We start from the raw sequence: 23,759 nt of genomic DNA, 5'->3' as shown, positions 1-23,759 counted from the left end.
AATGGACAGAAATTATAGCTAATGAATTTAGAAAATATGAGAAAGATAAGTCCACACTAATATAGTTATTGTGATTGTGAAGACCACATAATGTGATGGTCATTCATCAGGAATGGTATCAAATTAGAATGTGGCATGGACCTCAAAGGGATAGAGCAGGATCAGCAAAGGCAGACAATGAGCTCCAAGCTCTTATTTTCAGACTGTGATGTCCTCCGTTATGTCAATTTGGTACACTAAAGTAGGTAAGCCACTGAAGATCAAGTGACTTTTTAATATTAGGAGTGTAAGCAGGCACCTTAAGCAAAACTGGCCTGTAGAGAACTCTGCACAGCCAGTGCTGTTTGCAAACAATACGAAAAAACAATCACTACACATTGGGGAAATTCTTAAGAGTGGAGACTAGCAAATGTTATCCTATTGCATAAGAAGGATGATCAGCCACATCCTAATAACTATAAGCTGGTAAGCTTAACATCCATCACTGGTAGACATTATTAATGGAAAGACAGAGCATAATGTGACAAGGACAAGTGTACTAGTCAGCAGTTAGATTCTCTTACACTAATATGATGGAATTCTATGAAGAAGCAACACAACTATTTGATCAAAGACATGGATATGATATGTTTATGGATTTTGAGGAAAGATTGTGATAAATTACCACATGAGAGGCTACCAATCAAACTAAAAGAAGTTGCATGTCAAGGTGTTGTGTGTAGTGAATGCAAAATTGGTTTAAACACAGAAAGAGAGTGGTGGTGTAAAGAACTTTATCAGAATTAGGTGATGTTAAAAGTGATATCTCTCAGTAGTCTGTGCTGGGACCGCTGCTATTTTTAATATTCGTAAACCATCTGAACAAGAATGTAATCAATAAGCTGGTCAGGTTTGCAGATGATACCAAACTAGGCAGAATGGCACATTATCTAGAACCAGCTGAATGCTTGCAGATGGACCTGGACAGAAAACACATTTAGGTAGATTTCTTTTTAGATGGAATTTAAATGCAAGTTAACGTAAGTATTAGATGTGGGCAATATAAATGTAGATTTAAACACACAAGGGGTGGCTAGAAACTTGAAAATGCACCTAATGAAAAGGGCCTAGGAGTCATAGTGGACTCCTCATTATCTACATACAACAAGTGTGCAGAAGTGGTCAAGAAGGGCTAATGGTTGTGAGGTTGTATATCACAATGTGCGGAGCACAAGTCGCAAGAAGGCATGCTTAACTTTATTAACTTACTGGGAAGATCTCATCTAGATACTGTTAGAAGCTTTGGTTTCCATGTGCAAAAAAGATACGGCAGCACTAGAAAAAGTCCAGAGACGAGCAACAGAGGCTGAATTGAGGACTGCAAGATATGAACTCTGAGGAAAGACTGAAGGAGTTCAACTTTTCAGTTTAGGCAAACATAACTTAAATTATGGAATGAATTAGTTCAGTTTATTATGGTTGATGCTCTAAAATGAGTTCTTCAATAAGACCCCAGGGACAAAGATGGAAATTTGTTAAAGGTAAATTTCCCCCCAGACATTAAAAAGATTATTACAGGCCTGAGCATTTGGGTTCAACAGTGAAGAGCACCGGTGGTTATGTACTGACTGTCATTTTGTTTTTACATGCTCAGAGTGCAGACATTCCCTGAGAGAATGAACTTGGCAAATCTGTTTATTAATATACATAATAAGCATCATCCCATGCTGAAGAAATTAGACATCCAGAGGGAAAAACCACAAAGGCTAAATATGCCATTGTCTCACCAGTCAGAAGAGCTTAACCCAGTTTAACATTTATGGATGACCCACAAGCATTGTGTTCCTCCGGCATTAATGAGGCCTGAGTCAATTAAATCTCCTTTGGAAAAATGATCACACAAAGTCCTTCAAAGACACATTGGAAATCGTGGTGCACACTAAATGTCCTTATTACCACCTTTTTGGCCATTACCTGTATATTGTTTACCTCTGATTTATACAACATTGAAACTTTAAATTACGTTAGAAATTCTGGGAACTGTTTCTTAACTCAGCAGCGGAAACAACTGCCATGATGCTTCTTAAATAGAACAGACTAGTTTGCAGAAAGAAAGGTGCATCCTACAAGTTTCAAAATTAGCCATGTGCCAAAGTATTTTCTTTTGTATTTTAAGAAGATTTTGCTTTTTATTTTAAATGTGTTTCCCATGCATGTATTCATTTATCAGACCAACTCAATCCAGTTCTGGGTTGCATTGGCCATATCAAACTTGGCAGCGCTGGGTGCCAGTCCATCACAGGGCACATTCACTCATGTGAGGCTGAGCTCGTACTGGAACTCTGCAAATGTAAGGCAGTAGTGATAACCACTATGCTTCCCTTCAAAGTATTTTGTAGTGTTTGTTTTTTTTTTTTCTCGTTAATTAATATAATGACACTATGCTGGATACATTTCAGCTAATACTACTGAATCTACAGTTTACTATGATATATGACAATACCACGTATCTTTAAAATTCTAGCCACCAAGAAAGGTGCTATCTAAAATCATAGAGATGAAATGCCTCTCTTATTTACTGTGTGTGATTTAGAATAGTTTCTATAAATAGATAACTTTAGATTGCGAAAACCGGAAAACCTAGAATAATAACATCATTTATGAGATGCTATCTCTAAAAGCCACAAAATGAAGGATATCTATGATCTCTAAGGACAGGTTGAAGATGTCACTCTAAGGCAAGTTCGAGTGCCTTTTTAAAACTTTGTGAAAATTTAACACATATAAGCCAGTTTATGAATATAAACCTTTTTTATCTCTTTGACATACTCTTAACTAACAGTTGTAAAGTTTCATTATCTATGGCAAACAGTATTGAGATACATTTTTTTGCTCTCTCTCAGTTTAGAGGAACATTAATTTTCAGCACATTTGTGCATAGTAAGGTGAAAAATTTACAATTTTTTTTTCCATAAATTTTCAGTGCTTATAATTTTAAACCCCCAGGATTAATTGAGCAGGGTTCAAGCCACAGTAATGTATACTTTAAACAGAGAAATAAAGAACATTTACACACAGAGACAAAGGTAAAAAATAAGAAGACAAACAGTTATGTTAAGTATTATAAATAATTCTAATAAAAAAACAAGCAAGCAGAAAAAAAAATGCTGGTCATTGAGCACATTTAGAAAAATGAGATAATGACCGTGGGAGATAGAAGGTGTTTAGAAGAAGGATATCCCCAGGGGATCATGGGTACGTACCAGGGAAACCAGGGTTGGTCTGCCCAAGGGGAGTAAAAGGGTTATGCTGCATAGCCAACTGGTGAAGCTTGGTCAACTGCAGGGCAGGATGGGAAATTAGAACTAACCAATCAAATGGAATTATTTCAGAATACAGAAAAGCACATTACATTTTTCTTTTTTTTTCCAAGAGTATAAAAACACAATGTATTAGTATTTTCTTTGCTTTAAAACACATCCAGTCTAATCTAAAGTAGAAACTAATAAAATAAAAAGGTTAGGACTACAAACATCTACATTCATTCTTGTCCTTTAGTTACAACTACAAACATCACATTATTAAAGTAGAAATCTCATGTCACATAACATGCAGCAGCTGTTTATTGTACTAGCAGAATGCAAGAAGGTTGCTGGATTTGTAATTTTTAAGATTATTCTGATAGTGTCAGAAGACTAAAAGTTAACATCTATATTTAAAAACTAAAATAAAGTAAGGCATAGGTTATCTAAAGAGTAAAAGGTAATGATAAACAATAAAAAAATGAATAAAATCAGGCACATGGGAAAAAGTGATTTGCATGCACAGGACTCACATCGGGATGAGGAATAGCGTACTGCCCCTGAATTGTAAAGGTCTGAAAAACACAAAAGGGTAGAAATGCAAGACAAGGTTAGTGAACCTCTTCATCTTTGAACACTGGAATGGTCTGCCAGGAAACCGGTGAGCTTGGCAGCACCAAATACCTGGACACACTGACTACTAGGCCAGGAATGATCATTGTGCAGATCTGTGACAAAATAAATAAATAAGTGCTCTTTACACCATTTTCACGATAGTCTCAAGGAACCCTCCTCTTGTATAACCTTTTGATTCCACTGTATTTTTAAATTTTTTTGTAAGTTTAAATTTTTAAACTTTATGTAACGGCCGACCCCTTTTACCCAGCCGGCAGCTACACCTCCAAGACCAGTGGCCTGGATAATTAACTGAGAAATAATCTACTATCAAGCCGTACTTCTTACCATTTGAACTTTTCCCCACAATCGACGGTGAAAAATATAAGCACACAAAAACGGGAAGTAAAACGGGTTATATGTATTAAGTAAAATGACATAGAAAAATAGAAACAAATATATCCCTCCACCCCAGCAATAATAAGACACCACCAAATATATATATATATACACACAACAAAAACCCTCCCTTGTCCCTGTAACAAATAAACACACAACACGAATAACGACAATGAATGATAAACTGAAAATGAATGAGTACGTGAGTCCGGTAAAAAAGAAAATGTCCTGAAAGCGGATGACTGAATTAGTGATAGAGTTGTTTGATTCTCCCCGGAAAAAAAATGGAGCAGCCTCACCGTGGATCCTCGTGTATGTGGTGGATGATTAAGTCCTACCCCGGGGTATCTCGTGGTGAGGTCCTTGAAATAAATCCGGCAGATGGAAAACAAACTGGATGGATAAGCGCAATATGGAAAACAGGTACAGGTTGCTCGTGGTCGTAATGTTGAAACAAAATCTCCTCCCTCCCTTTCCTTCTCCTCCTGATGGCTTATATAGTCCTGTGACGGCTGTGATTGAATGATTGTAAACAGGTGTTTTCCAGGTTGGCGGCTGTGGTCTCCTTCCATCATCCGTCCCCCTTTTTATGGGGACGGCATAAACTGATGCACAAACAGTAAACGGGACAATGAAACGAGACGCACTCAGAACTGACATTTAAACACTATGTGGCCCCGCTACATTCTGTGCTATCATTTTGTGTTTATGAAAGAAAATATTTACTCAAGTGTTTTTAACCCACTACAATCTGTTGAATAGTAAGTATTATCTTTTTTACAACCTGCCTAACTCAGGTCAGGATTGTGATATTCTAGCCAAGTTCTAAAACATAAAAAAAAAATTAAGAAATGAGAAAACAACCAGGAGAATGAAAAACTGCTAAAATGACCAGGAAATGGATAATGGTTTAACAGGCTTAGTTCATTTTCTGATGCCAAAACAATAAGCAAACAAAACTATAATCACAAGGCAAAAAGTCTAATTCAGAAATGCTAAAGATGAAAACCAATGCGTGAAACGATTCCCTAAACAAGTCTTTAAATTTCAAGCTGTTTAGTTTTACAATACAAACACTTGAACACTGTAACCTGAGTGCCACCATCTTATATAGGGAAGACAATATGGCAGTGATCACGGAAAAACGAAATGGGAACAAGAAAAAAAAAAAACCACAATAAAACTATTCTGCCCAAGGGCAAGAAGAGATTTTGAAATGTATTCAAAAACCAGAAACAACTCAAAACCTTAAAGACTAAACTTTTTTGCACCAAAGCCTAATTGCTCTTCAGAAATCAGGTAAGATCAGAAATTTGAGAAGGGAATATGCGCTACATTATATAGTATTTTCTTATCAAAATCATAGATACGTAATGAATCTTTGCACCAAATTTAAAAAGTTGCACGGATGATGCTAGGCACTGCTACATCTGAGACAGTTTTTCCATGGCATCTGGAAGCAGTGAGCCAGCAATGGGGATTGCAACGTGACGGCACCCAAAGTAAAACTGCATCACCATGAATGAATAAATTAATCATATTCAGGAAACATTATAATGCAAGGAAATGACAGAGGTTCAAGAGAAAAAGCTACTCATATTCCCACATACATTTCTGTTCCAAAAAATGTATTTCAAGAGAAAAATCTTAAAGTGAACAAATTAATATGGGGACATCACCCAGATATATCATATTAGGGTTGGGACCTAAGGCAGTGTTACAGAAAATACACAGTAAATAAAGAAGAGTATTGAGCAATCATTACAAATAAACTCCAATATGGACATCCTTTATTAGAGCTGGCCAGTGAAGCCATGTCATGTGAACAGCACAATTCTGTATAGCATAACTGGTTAGTCTTAGGAGGACAGCTCCTCTTACAGTATGTAGGTTCATTTACATATAATAGCAAGGAAACATTTCAGTTACACCAATGAGCAGAGTACAATGGTCGACTCCAGTAACACCCCTCTGCCGTTAAGTGCCATTCAATGGTCCCAAACTTGTTAATCATCAAACATTTTAATGAGATATCTGGTTCAAAGTAAGACTTCTAATATGTAAACTGTTATCATAAAACAAAATATAAAGTTAAATGTTATATATTACCTAATTTTCTAATTTAAATGTGCTGTTCGCATGTCTTCATATGTACATATGTATAGTGTGTATGTTCAAGGTTTCTTTATTTCTATATTTATATTTACATAAGAAATTGAAATTTGCCTTCTTAGTTGCATCTAATAGACAAAGTAATAAAACAGAGATGAGGCAGGTTATGTTAAGGGAGTTTTGATATTTGCATATTTACCCGAAAATGGTTGCAGGGATGATATCATAACCTCTATCATTTTCTTCCTTATTAAAAAGTCATACGGCAGTAGAAAGAGGAATTTCTGGAGCGATTTGTGTGGGTTTTCAAAGAAACTATCCTTCCCGATTTACTGAAGTTCTACATGTAATGGATGTCTGTCATCAGATAAGATGATTTCCATTTTCTTCAGCATTGTCCTCTGACACACACTTGCCAAATCATCATCAGCCCCAATAACTTTAGCTGCTGCTTTTTTAGATTTTGCTTTTTCAGACCACTAAACCAGGCAATGAAACTGAAAGTGATAACAGGCTGGATCATACTGCAATAAAGACAACATGAGGTCCTTGTGTACTTTAAATAGTTTGAGTTTAGGGAGAAGAAATAAGTGCTGATTGCATTTAGAAAATATTTTTCTTTTTGTATTTTCTATCTATCTATCTATCTATCTATCTATCTTATCTTATCTTATCTTATCTTATCTTATCTTATCTTATCTTATCTTATCTTTCTATCTTATCTTTCTATCTTATCTTTCTATCTTTTCTTTCTATCTTTTCTTTCTATCTTTTCTTTCTATCTTTTCTTATCTTTCTATCTTATCTTTCTATCTTATCTTTCTATCTTATCTTTCTATCTTATCTTATCTTATCTTTCTATCTTATCTTATCTTATCTTTCTATCTTATCTTATCTTATCTTATCTTTCTATCTTATCTATCTAGGTGGTGCAGTGGTAGTGCTGCTGCTTTGTAGTAAGGAGACTGTGGAAGATTGTGGGTTCAGTTCCTCCCTGTGTGGATAGCGCTTTGAGTACTGAGAAAAGCGCTATATAAATGTAATGTATTATTATTATTATTATTATCTAGGTTAGTTCCTAAGTATTTATACTCAGTCACTATTTGTACCTCCTCCCTCAGAACAACAATGGGTAAACATACAGATTTCTGTCTCAAAGTCAAATATCATTTCTTTGGTGTTATTGACATTCACAGTAATGAGAACCAGTTTACCATACTGTCCACATGATTCAGAAAGTGACTTTCATCCTATAATATATAATTAAAAAATATATAAATGTATATAATATATCCCATATATACATCTTTTGCTGTCTTACAAACTGTTGTCAGTGATGTCACTCAGTGGGACTTCCAGAACTCCGTTTCCTGCAACAATATAAATGCATCATGGCAGTGAAAACCTGACACAGCAACACCCACGACACAAACAAAATATGATGGTAGAATGAAAACATAAAGAAAATAATTATTTGAACTTTCTGAGTCATAACATTGGCCACTGTGTACTGTAAAAAGCATAGCCCAAAATAAAAGACTTGGCCAATTATTTGAAATTCTTCTTCTTCCTAATGGCTACCATATATTTAGAAAAGGCAGATCATGTCAAAATAATTTCTTTCATGTGTCTATATACCAAAACCTTTTGAGCTTTTCTAACAGATAACAGGGTTGTGAACAAAAGTGGCACAGTTTTTGCTAAAACCCCTCTGAAATTATGCCTTTGATACTAGTCTACACAGAAATAAAATTTAATAAATATTAGCATACACAATGAATTGCATTCTGGTTATCATTTGTCATACCTACATGTTTAAGGGACCATCTTCAGGGTTTTGGTGGTACCTGTAATCCCACCCAGAACCCTGGGTTGGCACAGTCATACACACACCTTTTTCTTATGTTCCCAGATCTGATGACTGCAGGCTAGAGGACTGCTGAAGTCACTTCTGCCCCTTCTCTGGAAGTCCCACCTCTTCCTCCTGGTGACTACTTAAAACAAAGATTCACTGGAACTAGTCAGTCATAACCTGACAAATGTCTGCGCAAGATTTTGTTCCCTGACAGGTCCACTACTTTTTGCTTCATTGTGGAAAGCCACCTGCCAATAAAATTGGGTTCCAACCCTTCTTACATCTATTTGGTATTCTTTAACAGTGGCATAGCAGGCAGGATAGCCAGACAACAGAACCAGTGAACCTTGAAACACTCGGGGACGCTTTGAATAAACCATACTAAATCTAAAAAGTGCATTTCGCTGTGGTGGAAACATGGCAGATGCACACAAAGCCCAGCATGAAAAACAAGCCTATGGCCCTTCTCAGCCACTTGTTCCATGCCTTCCAAAAAAAACAATATAAAAGTTCTGAAGATGCCCCCCTGGTAAGAATGTGTGACATGGCATTAAAGAGTAAACAGTGAGCGCAGATACAAAAAATTCTCAACCCTGCAAGACCTTATGTTACTGTGGCCGGAGACATTCTCAAATCTGTGTAATCCAGTTCAAAGATGTGGGAAGCAGGTGTCTATCCTGACAGCTTTGAGTGCAAGGAATGAACCAACAGTTGACATGAAATGACGTGTAGAGGACCTCTACCAATTACATAGTAAAGTTCACAATTGTAAAGATAAGTGCCAGCCACTCAATTTGGTATTGCAGAAAACCTTTAGAGTTTACACCTTGATTCATTCTGTTCTAAGTGGAAATAGATGGTCCATTTCCTATTAGGTAGGTGGTAGCTTACTGGGCCAGCAAATGATATGACACGTAAGCTTTGGGAGGAAACTGAAGTTCCTAGGTGTTGGATGATGTAAAATGTTTTTAAAGAAGATTTAGGTATATGTTGGCATAACAGTGCACCATCATTAAAAAGACACATGCAGCATTAGTTTACTGTATATCAGCTAAATTGTAAAGTACTACTCAAGGGGTATTCTGTCTAAGTCTATTAAGCACAAAGAATTCCACTTTTTGCCTACATGATACAATTCTGGTGACTCACCTGCAAAAAATATGCAGACAAAATATACACAAACAGCAGACTTGCATATCATTGAAATTAAAAGACATGGTCTAAAACAACAAATCAAAACAAATTAATGTCCTGATCTTTCAACAGCGAGAGAGAGAGACCAGAATTTCAAGAGTATCAGCAAAGTTATTCTTTCTTATATACTGCATCTCTCTGAAGTTATGGGTAAAACGGGAAAACGAATTTAAGATAGGAACCAAGAGGCTGTCCTTAAAGACGGAATTGGGAGTCTGCCAAAAAACTACCCACTTGGGTAATCGGTGTAGGATGGCTGGCACACTGAGACAACCTACTAGACATTAGTTACTGTAACTAATTCATCTCACCACTTCCTACAAAAGATGCAATAATTTGTCAATGCATTGACTGCTCAATGAGCAAGTGCAGAATATTTTTAAAATAACTCACCAAGCAAAGTTGATGAAAGTGCAATTGCTTGGAATTTGCTGTTTACAGCATGCTTCTCAATTCAGCATTGAAGCAACAGAAAAATAGCAATCGCCCTGAAAAATCGGCAATATTCTGCATGTCAAAGTTTGTGAATTTAAACCCAGCTACATGGCCAGGATCATAAAAAATAATAAATTGACTCTTAAGTAGTAGCAGAACAAATAGAAATGTGTTTACAGGTGCTTTTATCACAAAGGGAATTACATATTTTGCACTTGTCAATACTGTATGTGCCTTGCATTATTAACAGAGCTTCAGTACACGTGGTTTCCAATTTCTTCACTAGAGGGCAGCCAAGGAACATCTCTGGAGAGCAACGGCAAGTACAGTACTGTGTATCTTTACAGCAGGCGGTCCTCGGCATGTCACCCAGCCCAGCAATCACTCAAACTATCAGCACCCTGTAATATTTCAGAGTGAGTCACTAGAAATTCATATGCACAGAGAAGTGTACTGCAACAACCTACAGTAAAAGTTTGTGATAAATAAATATCTAGATGTGATCACTTATCTTAAAGAAAATGTTATCTGGAGTTTTCTGAAGAGGCACTGCCAGCTTGAATTGAGAGTGTGCCCTACATTCAGCTTATTTCTCGTCTTGTTTTTCTTGGTCATCTCCCCTGACTTGCACATTCACATTTTAAAAGCTAATATGCAAAATATACCAGTGTGGAGAGTAACTGTCAGAAATGGAGAACTGTAATGGTTCAAAATCAAGATGACTATGGTACAGGAATCTTAAGTGTTAAAACTGACTTATTAATGTATTTAGACAAACGATTGGTTAATTAATTAATAAGGGAAAGGACTCATACATGTTTTGATGTTCTAGTACCATAAATCTTTACACATTTATTCTATTACAAGATTGCAGATGACTGGAGCATCAGGTACAAGATAGAAGACCACCCACGATGGAATGTCTGTCTATTTGTCATAAGACACACACAATAACATACTAATAAAATAGTAACCCAGCCAAAGAGCTAATGAGAAGACCCAAAGTAAAAGTGCCACAAGACCTTACAGCCATCCTGCCAGGTGACAACACCACACGCTGGTCATGAAAGTGCAATATTGTTTGAGGTTGGGGTTTCTTGGCTAACACTGGGTCTGAATGAAAAACGTTGCAGATGAGTGAATTGCATCATATCGACAGGATAATGCACCATGCCAGTTGTTAACAAAGCCCTGAACAAGACATTTAGCTTCATATAATGACTTTCATGGTCACAAGATCTCCATGAAGTCACAAGTCTAAATGGCATGGAATGAGATGTAGGTTCAACACACTGCAGAATCAACAAGACATGATTGAGTACATAGTGCCTATAAAAAATACTCACCTGCTTAGTTTTCACATTATATTGTTGTACAACACTGAATGATAGTGGATCTAATTTGCTTTTTTGATTCTGATCAACAGAAGACTCTTTAATGTCAAATTTGCAATTAACTTAGAAATATTTTGAAAGTAAATTAATTGATCACAAGTATTAACCTGCTTTAATATGACACACCAAAAGCATCACTGGTGTAACCAACAGATTTTAGAGGTCCCAGAATTATTTTGTTTGTCTGGGTTTTTAAATGTAGTATATATGCACCTTATCTTGGAGGTCCAACTTGTGGTGAGTCAGTATGGTGATCTAATCAATATAATGAAGACAAAAGAACTCTCCAAGCAACTCAGTGAAAAGGTGATTGAATAGCACAAGTCAATGGATGGTGACAAGAAAACACCCAAGTCACTGAATGCTCCTTGGACTCCAGTGAAACCAGTCCTAAAACAGGCAGAAAACATGTGTGATCATACAGGAAGACTAGTGACTGAGGACACCAAGAGACTTATGCTAACCCAGAAGAAGGTTTTAGCCATAGTGGAACAGATTGGAGAGACAGTGCAGACAACAACTGTTGCCCATGTGCTTTGTCAGTTGCAGTTTTATGGGAGAGTGGCAAAGGAAAGGAAAAAATGCACATGACATCTCGACTAATTTGCCAGAAGGAACATGGGAGACTTTGAAGTCAGCTTGAAAAAGGTTCTGTGGTCTGAGACCAACATTGAGTCGTTTGGCCATCTGATTAAATTTCACCAAACACTGCATGTTATTTTAAACGAACCGTCCCAACTGTGAGGCATGGTGGTGGCAGCATCAATGCATGGAGATGCTTCTCTACAGCAGGCCGTTGAAAGACTTACAGTCTCACAATCCCTTCTAATCCATTAACAGCTGTGTTTGGTGGACTTCCAGATGGGCTTAAAGTGGAGAAGGACAAACAAACTGTGATTGCCTTTACTACACTATTGGCACGTTGACTTATCTTCCTCAACTGGAAGGATTCTAACTCACCGATTTTAAGTCAGTGAATAACTGTTATATCTAATCAGTAACATTGTAGAATCTCTTCCCTTTTTTATTCTATTTATTTATTTATTATTTATTTTTTTTACTATTAACGTTTTATTCTGTTGGCCTAGCTCTCTTTCTCAGGGGTAGGGGTTGATTTGATTCGAACCTAGTTTTGTAAAACTTGACTTGCTTGTATGGAATGTTATTTGATTTTAATAAATTCAATAAAATTAAAATAAAATACTTATGAGGATGGAGGGTAAAATGAATTCAGCAAAATCCTAGGGAAAAGCCTGTGCCTTGGGAAACTGTTTGCTTTCCAGCATGGTAAAGACCCCAATCATAAAGTCCAAAGCTACAGTACACAGAGTGGCTTAAAAATAACATTAACATCCTTGAGCAGTTGAGTCAGAGTCCAGACCTCAATCCAATTGAGAGTTAAAGGTTGTACACTCATACTCACACATTGAATTGAGCGTGAGTTTCGTGAAGAATGGGGAGAAACTGCAGTGTTCAGATGTGTTCAGAAACCTGTCCTCACAGACTTGCCAAAGGTGCCATCTACTAAATGCTGACTTGAAAGGGATGAACATTTACACAATCAATAGTGTTGTGTTTTATATTGGTAATTTAGTTCACTTTTCAGACATCTGTTTTCAGTTTTACCTTAAAATGATTCTTTTTTCTGTTGATCAATGTCAAAAAGTCATATTAAATCCATTGTGATCCAACAGGGGTGAATATTTTTTACAGGCACTACATGTGAGTTAACCTCTCTGTAGTTTTGATATCTTCAAGTTCAAGCTGTTCTAAAGGAAATTTGAAGACACAATGCAGGTGCATACATTTTACAAATGAAAGATGGGAGATATTGGGGTAAATGGGCACACCTGTATTGATTCATACTGGGCCAGTTAGGAACAGAAAAGTACTCTAAAATGACTTTGGGATGTAAAATCGGAGTGCCAAAAAAAATCCACATAGGGATGTATAAGAAGTAGTGTTGGTTCATTTTGAGACCAAGGAAGTCCTTGCCTGAGAACAGGGATACTGGGACTCACTAGTGGAGGAGACCTGAAGGTGGCATCCGTTGAGCAGTGCCTGTTGTCCAGGTAAAAAAATCTTTCACTGCTTGCATTATATAGGCCACAAAGCAACAAATAATGCTATATTTAGTGCAAAGTAATAAATATATGTAGGCAATATCTGAAACTTTTTGATAGTAGAACCATAGAGTTATCATATCAAACATCTTTAAAAATCTTAGTTGGCATTAAGCTATAATTGAAGTAGAATGTAATTTTGGCTTGTTTATATAATTATATCCTGTTCTTGGGATTTTGTTGCATCTGCGTCCAGTACTGAATCATATCTGCATCCCACAGCAAGTTGTTGAAGTGTACATATATGGACTACATTAGGAAATGTCATATATCAACTAACATCTCTGCCTTGTTTATACTTACTGTGTGAAGCTTGTGTGCAAACCGCAACTCAAAGTTCACATGCTGTCAACAGCCAAAATGCATTTATACTTATGGTGGCCTATTTGACTGGCACATTGATATTCTCCTAGTCAGTAGATGATAATGTTTAGTCAGTGTACCTAAAGAATTTAGAGCAGAGTTAGATGTTCATGGTAGCAGGCAGCTAGCACAGATCGGGTAATGTCAATGCTTGTTGTTATTGGCTTTATGAAAAACAGAAGGTGGAGTGAAAGACCCATTAGCCAAAAGTGGTAAAGTGAGGGGCAATTTAGATATTTTCATCAGTGGATGGCGTACTTAATGAAGGGATGCACTTCAAAATGATTTGCATGTCTTTTTTGTGCTGTGATGACCTGTGTCGGCATATTCATCTCTTTGTTCATTATTCTGACATCTGCTTAAGACAGGGAGGATCACATCTTCCACCAGCCTCTCCTTGAAATTTGCCATTTTAGACACACTGCACTGTTTCCCGCATTGCTGCATAGTCAGGAAGAATTCCATGAGGCAATGCATGATAAAAACTCAGTGCACAGGAGCACATCTGCAGATATGACGTTATTTTCACTGTGTGGCCCAATACTTAAAGTATAATCCAGGCTTAAAGGAGAGACTGTCCAGAATCATATCACATGCACAGCTGCCATCTGTGTGGGGACTGCACATTTTCCAGGTGTGACCATGAATTTTTAATAATTTTATTAATATACTGTAGAACCTCTCCAATGCTCGATGCGCTTACTATTCAAGTACTCCAATCTTCTACTCCAAGATGTGCTTGTTGGGTCAGCTGCCCAATCTCTATTGTCTCATTGTGGAGTTTGTGTGATTGGGCCTTGTCCAGCACTGCTTCTGCCCAAGCCTCTGATAGTGACAGGCTCTGGCCTTTAATTACGGTAAGTGGGTATGAGAATGCTCTTTAGTTACAAGGGGGTCGTTATTGATATTGTATAACCATGGTAAGACCTTTTGCTCACTGTGTATCTGTTGTCATACTTCCTCTTTAAGGTTATTTTATTTTACAAAATGGCCTGAGGTGTGCCATTTTCCAAGACATATTAGGTTAAGAAAAGACAGTGAGGCACATTGGCATCATACATGTTGTGAGCCACTGTTAGATGTAAATTGTAATCCAGAACGGAACTCTTTCTGAATCTTGCACAAAAAGCAAAGTCAAGTTGTTTTGCCAGCAGTTATGGTAACTATGTCCATTCCTGAGCAATATGAAAAGCTGAATCTATTCTTAATGGTCTTTTAAAAATGCAACCACTCTGACACAAACATATTTGTTCAGAGCACTGGGCACTTATTGAAATGTCATCCAATGCTTGTAGTCCATCTTCTACATTTTGCCGTTACTGAAAATGAATCTCGTATGAGACTGTTTACAGAACAACTAAAAGGTTATTGAATGAGAAGCACTTGTCAATACCTAGTACTGCACAAAGAGTACAAATATAGGAACACATTTTCATAACAAGGCTAAACATAGGCTGACGTCAGTACTATGACAGTAAAATACATTAAGCACAAATTTGTTCCATAAGACAACAAAGCTAGAACAGTTTTTGTTCATTCATGTGGCCCCCTGCTAGCTCAGATGAATTGTAAAGCATCAGGGTGGGAGTTCAGGCACTAATGCTCCCTCTGTGTGATCCTTAGAAACGGTCTTAACATGTTGTTATTCCAACTGAAGAAATGTAGATGCATTCGTACTCATTAATTGTGATTGGTAAGTTTGGTTGTAAGAATCGGCTAAGTACAGACCTGACCATCTATCCAGCAAGTGCAGAGATTCAGGTAGGATCCAACCTCTGAACTGGGTGCTACTCCATCACATCACATGCACCCACACAGACATATGGATTCATATTATAGCCTCTAATTATCTTAGCAAGTGAATTTTTGAAATCTGGTAGGAAGCCCACACAGATAAGGGGAGAATGGACAAGATCTATACAGACAACATACAGCTGTTATTAGAGCCCAGTCTTGTAGAGCTGTGATGCAGTAGTGCCAACCATTGCACTTCTATGCTGACCATATTCAATTTGATTTAGTTTGGTAGTAACAATACACTTAATTGGTGGTGGATATAGCACCATTCATGGTGAACAGGTTCTTAGATGTGCAAGTTCCAATTAAATGGCAAACTGTAAGATTTCAAGGATTCTGCTTTTTCAATCCACATGCCAGTGACTACAATGTGTAATCCTCAGTGAGTTATTTTAACTGGCACATGGCAATTTGAGATTTTTAAATTGCTTTTTAGCCTATATAAGTTTAGGTTAAATAAATCCATGCCAATGTATCTAATCTGAGGACATCTTTTCAAACCCTGCTTTTTCCTTTAACCAAAAGCTTGTCAAAGGTTGACTTTAACTTGGCAGCTTTTTGATGCGTTAAATACACCATACTACAAGCACGTCTGTTTCACTCCGCTCAGATGATGGGCTGTGACAGAAAGGGGGCTGCCATCTCCGTTACAGTGTAACTTGCTTGATTACAGGCCTGTCTGTACTGCTGCACAATGATCATTCCACTTTGTTTTCTATTTTCAATCAATGCAGGGCAGGGCCTAGGAGACAGATAATTCCAAAGAGCATCACTTATGATTCACGTATATTGGGCCAAGAATAAGACATCTGAAAACGCTTTCGTTAACCAACTGGCTGTGCAAAGAAAATTGCTCTCAGTCTCCAATGATAAAGAGCTCTATACCCTAGTTAATGAGATGAAAGAGAACATTTTCCTTAGATAGTTTCCAATTGAATCCAATAATTTACCAGTTTCCCAGAATACAGAATACATTTCATCATACTATACTGTACCTGTCCAAGGTTTTTTTTGGTAGAAAACAAGTAAAGGAAGTTTACTGGAAAGAAGAAAGAGTTCACTAACAGGTGCTGGCTGTGGCTGTGCCAAGACTGTATGGTTTCCTGCTGATGCCAAGATGGTGTCTGCTCTGACCTGGCCTCCTGCAAATATGATGGGCGCTGAGGCTGGTTTGGGGCGGTAGGGAATGGTAGCACCTTTGGGTGGAGACTGTGAAGAAGAAAAGTATGAGACAAAACATCAGTGTTATTTACATTATTCTTCTCAATATCTTAGTTGCATTTAACTTATAGTACTTGGGGATGAAAAGACATGTAAAAGTTGAATTGTGGGTCAGCTGCTGACAAAACTATGCCATGCTGTGAGGAGATTTTGTTTTATTTCATAACTAGTCTTTACAGCTGGAGTCCAGTTGTTTATGGTCATCGCTTAAAAATACCTTGGCTTAACAATATCACTTGTTATATGAAGTGAGGAGCGACAATTTTCAGCCCGTGCTAAATGGAAGGCTGTAGGCTAATGTCACCTTCACCTTGTTACACAGTGCCAGATTATCCCATTATAAATAAATGCATGACCCAAATCTCAATGCAGCACATTCATTGCCAAGCTGCTTAATAAAGTAAATCCATGTAAAGTGGTGAATAATCATAATATCTTGGTATACTGTAAGAATTAAGTCAGCAGTGAGATATCAAAATGGCTCTTAATATTGTCAAGGAGAGAATAAAATCATGATTCTTTTGAAACTGTAGACAGCTTATTTATTTTGTTCAAGCAAACTTTGATGAACTATAAAGGGAGTCATTAACAAAGGAATTTATGGGACTCCTTAAGGCAATTTAACTAATATACAAAGGCAATTTACATTGAGAACATCTTGTGTTGTGGACTAATAATTTTTAACCCAAAGACTTTTGTAAATCTTTCTGTATTGTACCAATAATTTATAACTTGAACACATCTCTTTTATTATCTAAGGAGTTTATGGTGCATTTAGTTTAAAATGGTCAGAGACATTTTATAACTTAATAGTAAAGAGAGTGGAGACAGTAAGATTGTACAGATATGTACATGATCAAACATTTTGGTGCAGAGCCATCCATCACCAGGACAGCGCGCCAGTCATATGTGTGTAATGTCACATGTCCCTAAACCAATGTGTGATTTTTAACATAAATATGTCTCTTCCAAGGGACTAAAACAATGGCATACTGTTGGAAAGGATGCCAGAGACTGAGACATGTCAGAAAGAAAAAGAGAAAATTGCATCTGGACATTGTATGATCATGTTGATTGTCGATTCAAAATGCCACCCAGGACAACATCCACCTTAGACACTGCTGATTTTCAATAAGATTTCTAAGACTATGTATTACTAGAGTTTGCCATATATTTTATTTTCTATTATGTTCTCCTATTGGAATTATTATACTTTAATAAATACCACATTGCTTTTACATTTCTACATTTTGTCTTTATGTCTGGACTGATTGAATTAATAAAATAAATATTAGGGTATCTGCCGCAGGGGGAGATGGTCATTTCCTCTTCACTGCAGGTTGTTTTTAAAGGCTGAGAAGTCACACCTCAATAGGAGAAACAAGTGCAGTACAAGTGAGCTATTGTTGGTATATAAGCAGAAGTTGTATGAGCCTTCATGTGTCTCGGGCACCCATACATTGTTAATGCCAAAGATAGTGAGTCCCTAGGTGAAGTACTTAGAAGTGACAGGCATTGTAGGCATCACTGAGTTATAATAATGTGAATGGGATCTGTGTGTGGGTGTTAATCTTAAAGTGTGAGAGTAGACCAATCTAGTAACGAATGTGATAAGTCTCAATAGGTCAAACCTTATAAGGGTATGACCTATAGACAGCATTTTCAAACAAAAAGAAAATCATAAAAATGAAAAGCTAATTTATCTATTTTTTTATTCTGTTCTGCTGATTTCAATGCAAGGTGACCTTGCACACACACTGACATTTTTCTGAGTCACAGTGTTCAGCAGTGATTATATCAATATTGCACAGGGCTACACTGACTCATGCAAGTTTGTGTCTTTGTATTGTTCAGCGTTCCAAGAAATGGACTGACATCCCCTTAAGGGAAATATCTTAAAGCCCTCGAATTGAGCAGAGCAAATTTAGAAACTGAAATGGATATAATTTAGATAGGAGTAGTGTGATTTTAATGGATTACTGTACCGTAAATATCTATTTTTTATGTTACTTCCATGTGTTTTGTAGTGATCACCAAGAAAAAATTTTAAGCTCATGTTTTCATTGAGAATGAAGATAAAATTATGATATGATAAAAGCCAATGATGTACAATGGCAAAAGATATGTAAAAACATCCATGGAGGTGGGGGCAGAAAATCTTGTATTACTTGTGTCACATAATCCACTTCATTTTTCCAGTCCTGCAAAATGCTAGTATTCCTTAATAAAATATTATTAAATAGATACCTCCAGAAAAATCAGTGCACATCATAAACGGGAAACACAATTTATTAACGTTAAGATCCATCTTTCCCCTCATTCATTGGTCAAGAGTCCTGTCTTCAATTTAAAAACTTAATCTCATTTTCTATGGAAAACACGAGATTAAACGTTTTTCTCAGCCTTCACTACAAAATCTATGCGGTAAGTAACGTATTAAAAAATATATCATTTTTGGTTGGAGTATTCCTTTAAACGGTTTAAAACTAGGTGAGTGCTGTTGTGACCATCTAGGTCTTAGTTAATAACAGACCAACATCGCTAAGAGAATCAAGGGGTGAAGGATTTAAGGGAAAGGAAAAGAGATCAGAAAACTTGTACATGGGGCAAACTAAATTTGAAACCGAAAATGCAACTCAGTTTATGAGTGTTAACAATTTCCAAAGAATTTCAGTTCATTCCAAAAGTAAACGCTTAAGCAGTTTCCTTTATTTTTAAACAAAGTTTCAGCCTTCATTAGTCAGGTACAATGATGTTCATGTGTCTAGCAGAACACTGTCTTCTGCATGTTTAATTTATTTTTTTGTGACACAGATTCATATTCTGATTATGTATTTGTAATCTGAATGTCATATTCAGTTATTAAAACTTTTTGGAAAGTTTCTCACCATATTTCTGAGGCGTTACTATTTTATTCTGCTGTCATCAAGATTCAATGATAATTATTAAGGATCGTGATCCAAGAAACTATACATGTGACATCGGAGTGCCACTATAAAGATCGGCACATTAGATTATTCTGCATCTGAGATTGCAGATATTCTAAACGGATATTCTGTGTAGTAGTGCCATTTAGTTTTCACGGATCCTGACTTTAACATCTGTTCTTTTATGATTAGCAATACAAGCAGGTCTTCCAACATGCAAGGAAAATTTTGGGGTTTGTGGCAGGATTGGCACTCCAGCCACTGTTTTTTTAAAAAAAAAAAAAAAAAAAAAAGCCTCCCATTGTTCAATTTGAACCAGTGAAGTGCTGCAGTGTTACTTGCTGCACTCAAGTCCTAATTTGGTTTGTCATGCGGTGGGTGCGGCAGTGCGCTCTCCTTATGATTCTTAGCTTACGATTTTTGATTAGATGAAAAATAGGATTGGTTCTTGGCTACAAGTTTCTGGCTTGTTTAATGTTTCCTCTCCTGGTCATTTAAATTCATTTTGTTTGACTTTCCCACTGCTGGGCATAAAAAAGACTTGGCATCATAACAACCAGCACACAAAATTGTAATGTCCATGGCATTACCAATGAGACCAAAATAAAGAACAATGAATGGAACACAAACATTATATTGACATCCTGATGCATGCAGAGTTGAGAGGAGAGCTGGTAACAAGCACTTGACTGGTAAAAGGAAGCTAGGCCAGAATGAAGGACAGTGATAAGGTAAGGGGTGTTAAGGTGTGGTGCTGGGAATGGGGTAAGTGGTCAAGCTAAATCTAAAGTCTGAGACTGATATAGAATGGGCCAGGGAGATCATTGGAGTTTATTAGTTTATTTCTGTTAGTGTTTACCTTAAGCATGCCTTTTGTTAAACAGTTAGTATTAATCTATATGCAGTCATATGAAAAAGTTTGGGAACCCCTCTCAGCCTACATAATTTCTCTACTTTCAACAAAAAAGATAAGTGGTATGTCTTTCATTTCCTAGGAACATCTGAGTACTGGGGTGTTTTCCAAACTTTTTTTTGTGAAGATTTTTAGTGAAGCAGTATTTAGTTGTATGAAATTAAATCAAATGTGAAAAACTGGCTGTGCAAAAATTTGGGTCCCCTTGTAATTTTGCTGATTTGAATGCATGTAACTGCTCAATTCTGATTACTTGCAACACCACATTGGTTGGATTAGCTCGTTAAGCCTTGAACTTCATAGACAGGTGTGTCCAATCATGAGAAAAGGTATTTAAGGTGGTCAATTGCAAGTTGTGCTTCCCTTTGACACTCCTCTGAAGAGTGACAGCATGGGATCCTCAAAGCAACTCTCAAAAGATCTGAAAACAAAGATTGTTCAGTCTTATGGTTTAGGGGAAGGCTACAAAAAGCCATCTCAGAGGTTTAAACTGTCAGTTTCAACTGTAAGGAATGTAATCAGGAAATGGAAGGCCACAGGCACAGTTGTTAAACCCAGCAGGTCTGGCAGGCCAAGAAAAACACAGGAGCGGCATATGCGCAGGATTGTGAGAATGGTTACAGACAATCCACAGATCACCTCCAAATAATAATAATTCTTTGCATTTATATAGCGCTTTTCTCACTACTCAAAGCGCTCAGCAATTGCAGGTTAAGGGCCTTGCTCAAGGGCCCAACAGAGCAGACTCCCTGTTGGCATTTACAGGATTTGAACCGGCAACCTTCCGATTGCCAGTGCAGATCTCTAGCCTCAGAGCCACCACTCCACCTCCAAAGACCTGCAAGAACATCTTGCTGCAGATGGTGTATCTGTACATCGTTCTACAATTCAGCGTAATTTGCACAATGAACATCTGTATGGCAGGGTGATGAGAAAGAAGCCCTTTCTGCACTCACGCCACAAATAGTCACTTGTTGTATGCAAATGCTCATTTAGACAAGCCAGATTCATTTTAGAACAAAGTGCTTTGGACTAATGAGACCAAAATGGAGTTATTTGGTCATTCCAAGAAAAAAACCTGCTACCTACTGTCAAATTTGGTGGAGGTTCCATCATGCTGTGGGGCTGTGTGGCTAGTTCAGGAACTGGGGCCCTTGTTAAAGTTGAGGGTCGGATGAATTCAACTCTATCAACAAATTCTTCGGGATAATGTTCAAGCATCAGTCACAAAGTTGAAGTTACGCAGGGGTTGGATATTCCAACAAGACAATGACCCAAAACACAGTTTGAAATCTACAAAGGCATTCATGCAGAGGGAGAAGTACAATGTTCTGGAATGGCTGTCACAGTCCCCTGACTTGAATATCATCGAAAATTTATGGGCTAATTTGAAGCAGGCTGTCCATGCTTGGCAGCCATCAACTTTAACTGAACTGAAGAGATTTTGTATAGAAGAATGGTCAAAAATACCTCCATCCAGAATCCAGACACTCAAAGGCTATAGGAGGCGTCTCAAGTCTGTTATATTTGCAAAAGGAGGCTCAACTAAGTATTGATGTAATATCTCTGTTGGGGTGCCCAAATTTACGCACCTGTCTAATTTTGTTATGATGCATATTGTATATTTTCTGTTAATCCAATAAACTTAATGTCACTGCTGAAATACTACTGTTTCCATAAGGCATGTCATATATTAAAAGGAAGTTGCTACTTTGAAAGCTCAGCCAATGATAAACACAAATTCAAAAAGAATTAAGAGGGGTTCCCAAACTTTTTCATATGACTGTATATAAAAGTCAATGTATGTGTGTATGTATGTTCCAGCATCACTTCCGAACAGCTGGAACAATTTTCATGAAACTTGGTACATTTTTCTCATTGGTCAACTAAAAATACTGTAGGGTGAAACTAACCCAAACCCAACCCTTTCTTCTTGGATCTTGCATTCTTGTATGCAGGCTATCATCCAGTTGACACTCGGAACGTCCACTAGAGGGCGAACTGGAGGCGACTGCCAGCTTTCTTTGTTTGAGCACCACCGCGCCCCTGTTACTTTTGAAATTAAATGGGGTTGGCCGGTTCTGAGCATCAACTGGATGATAACATACATAATAAGACTGCAAGACAAGCACATTGTTAATTTATTTTTATGTTTTTTTTATTATATTTTTCTCAAACAATTAAAAAAAGCACTCTTTTCCTCCCAGTCAACACTGGGTATTTCAGCTAGTAATTCAATAAAATGATTGTTAAATTCTGGCACCCTTGACATTATTCTGGATTGAGGGGATGCTATGGCTGCCTCAAACCTGACAAGTCTAAGTTTGTCTCTATGTGGCTGGCAGTGTGGAGCCTGGTAAGAAATCAAGTGTATTTCAGAGAAGATATAAATTAGTAATGTATGGTAGAGAATGGTCCTGCGGTGGGTTGGCACCCTGCCCAGGATTGGTTCCCTGCCTTGTGCCCTGTGTTGGCTGGGATTGGCTCCAGCAGACCCCCGTGACCCTGTGTTCGGATTCAGCGGGTTGGAAAATGGATGGATGGATGGTAGAGAATGGGTGGCACGGTGGCGCAGTGGTAGCGCTGCTGCCTCGCAGTAAGGAGACCCTTCCTGCATGGAGTTTGCATGTTCTCCCTGTGTCTGCGTGGGTTTCCTCCCACAGTCCAAAGACATTCAGGTTAGGTGGATTGGCGATTCTAAATTGGCCCTAGTGTGTACTTGGTGTGTAGGTGTGTGTGTCCTGCGGTGGGTTGGCGCCCTGCTTGGGATTGGTTCCTGCCTTGTGCCCTGTGTTGGCTGGGATTGGCTCCAGCAGACCCCGTGACCCTGTGTTCAGATTCAGCGGGTTGGAAAATGGATGGATGGGTGGATGGCAGAGAATTGTATGGATAGATGAACGCAGATACAAACGCAGGCTCTTGAACCATCTTATTCTAGCTGAGCGTGAGAACGCAGGTTACAAAGCTAAGTAGAAGCTTAAAAATAAAGTCCTGCATGGTTATACAAATGATTTGTTTTTATTGATTCTTTAGGAGAAAGAATAAAATGATATTAGGTTTCAGAAAATGAGGCTTTCTCTGTTCCCATAATGTTTAAAAAAACATGCAAGAGGACTGCAAAAATATTTAA

General features: G+C 37.5%; 1 protein-coding gene across 5 annotated transcripts in view; it reads right to left on the bottom strand.

The window, feature by feature from the left end:
• zgc:110045 (uncharacterized protein LOC664755 homolog) overlaps nt 1-23,759 on the bottom strand; it is a 462,322-nt gene that overhangs the window by 34,680 nt on the left and 403,883 nt on the right. For 3 of the 5 annotated variants that reach the window (XM_028817427.2, XM_028817428.2, XM_028817426.2), the window contains 3 exons: nt 16,634-16,777; nt 3,815-3,856; nt 3,243-3,318 (listed from right to left, as the gene is read on the bottom strand). In XM_028817427.2, the coding sequence (XP_028673260.1) occupies nt 3,243-3,318; nt 3,815-3,856; nt 16,634-16,777 (262 nt within the window). The remainder of the gene's footprint in view (nt 1-3,242; nt 3,319-3,814; nt 3,857-16,633; nt 16,778-23,759) is intronic. The other 2 variants (XM_051935810.1, XM_051935811.1) reach the window with 2 other exon arrangements.

Source organism: Erpetoichthys calabaricus, chromosome 13, assembly GCF_900747795.2.
Source record: "Erpetoichthys calabaricus chromosome 13, fErpCal1.3, whole genome shotgun sequence".
Classification (NCBI taxonomy): domain Eukaryota; kingdom Metazoa; phylum Chordata; class Cladistia; order Polypteriformes; family Polypteridae; genus Erpetoichthys; species Erpetoichthys calabaricus.
This window is presented reverse-complemented; position numbering and strand designations above follow the sequence as displayed.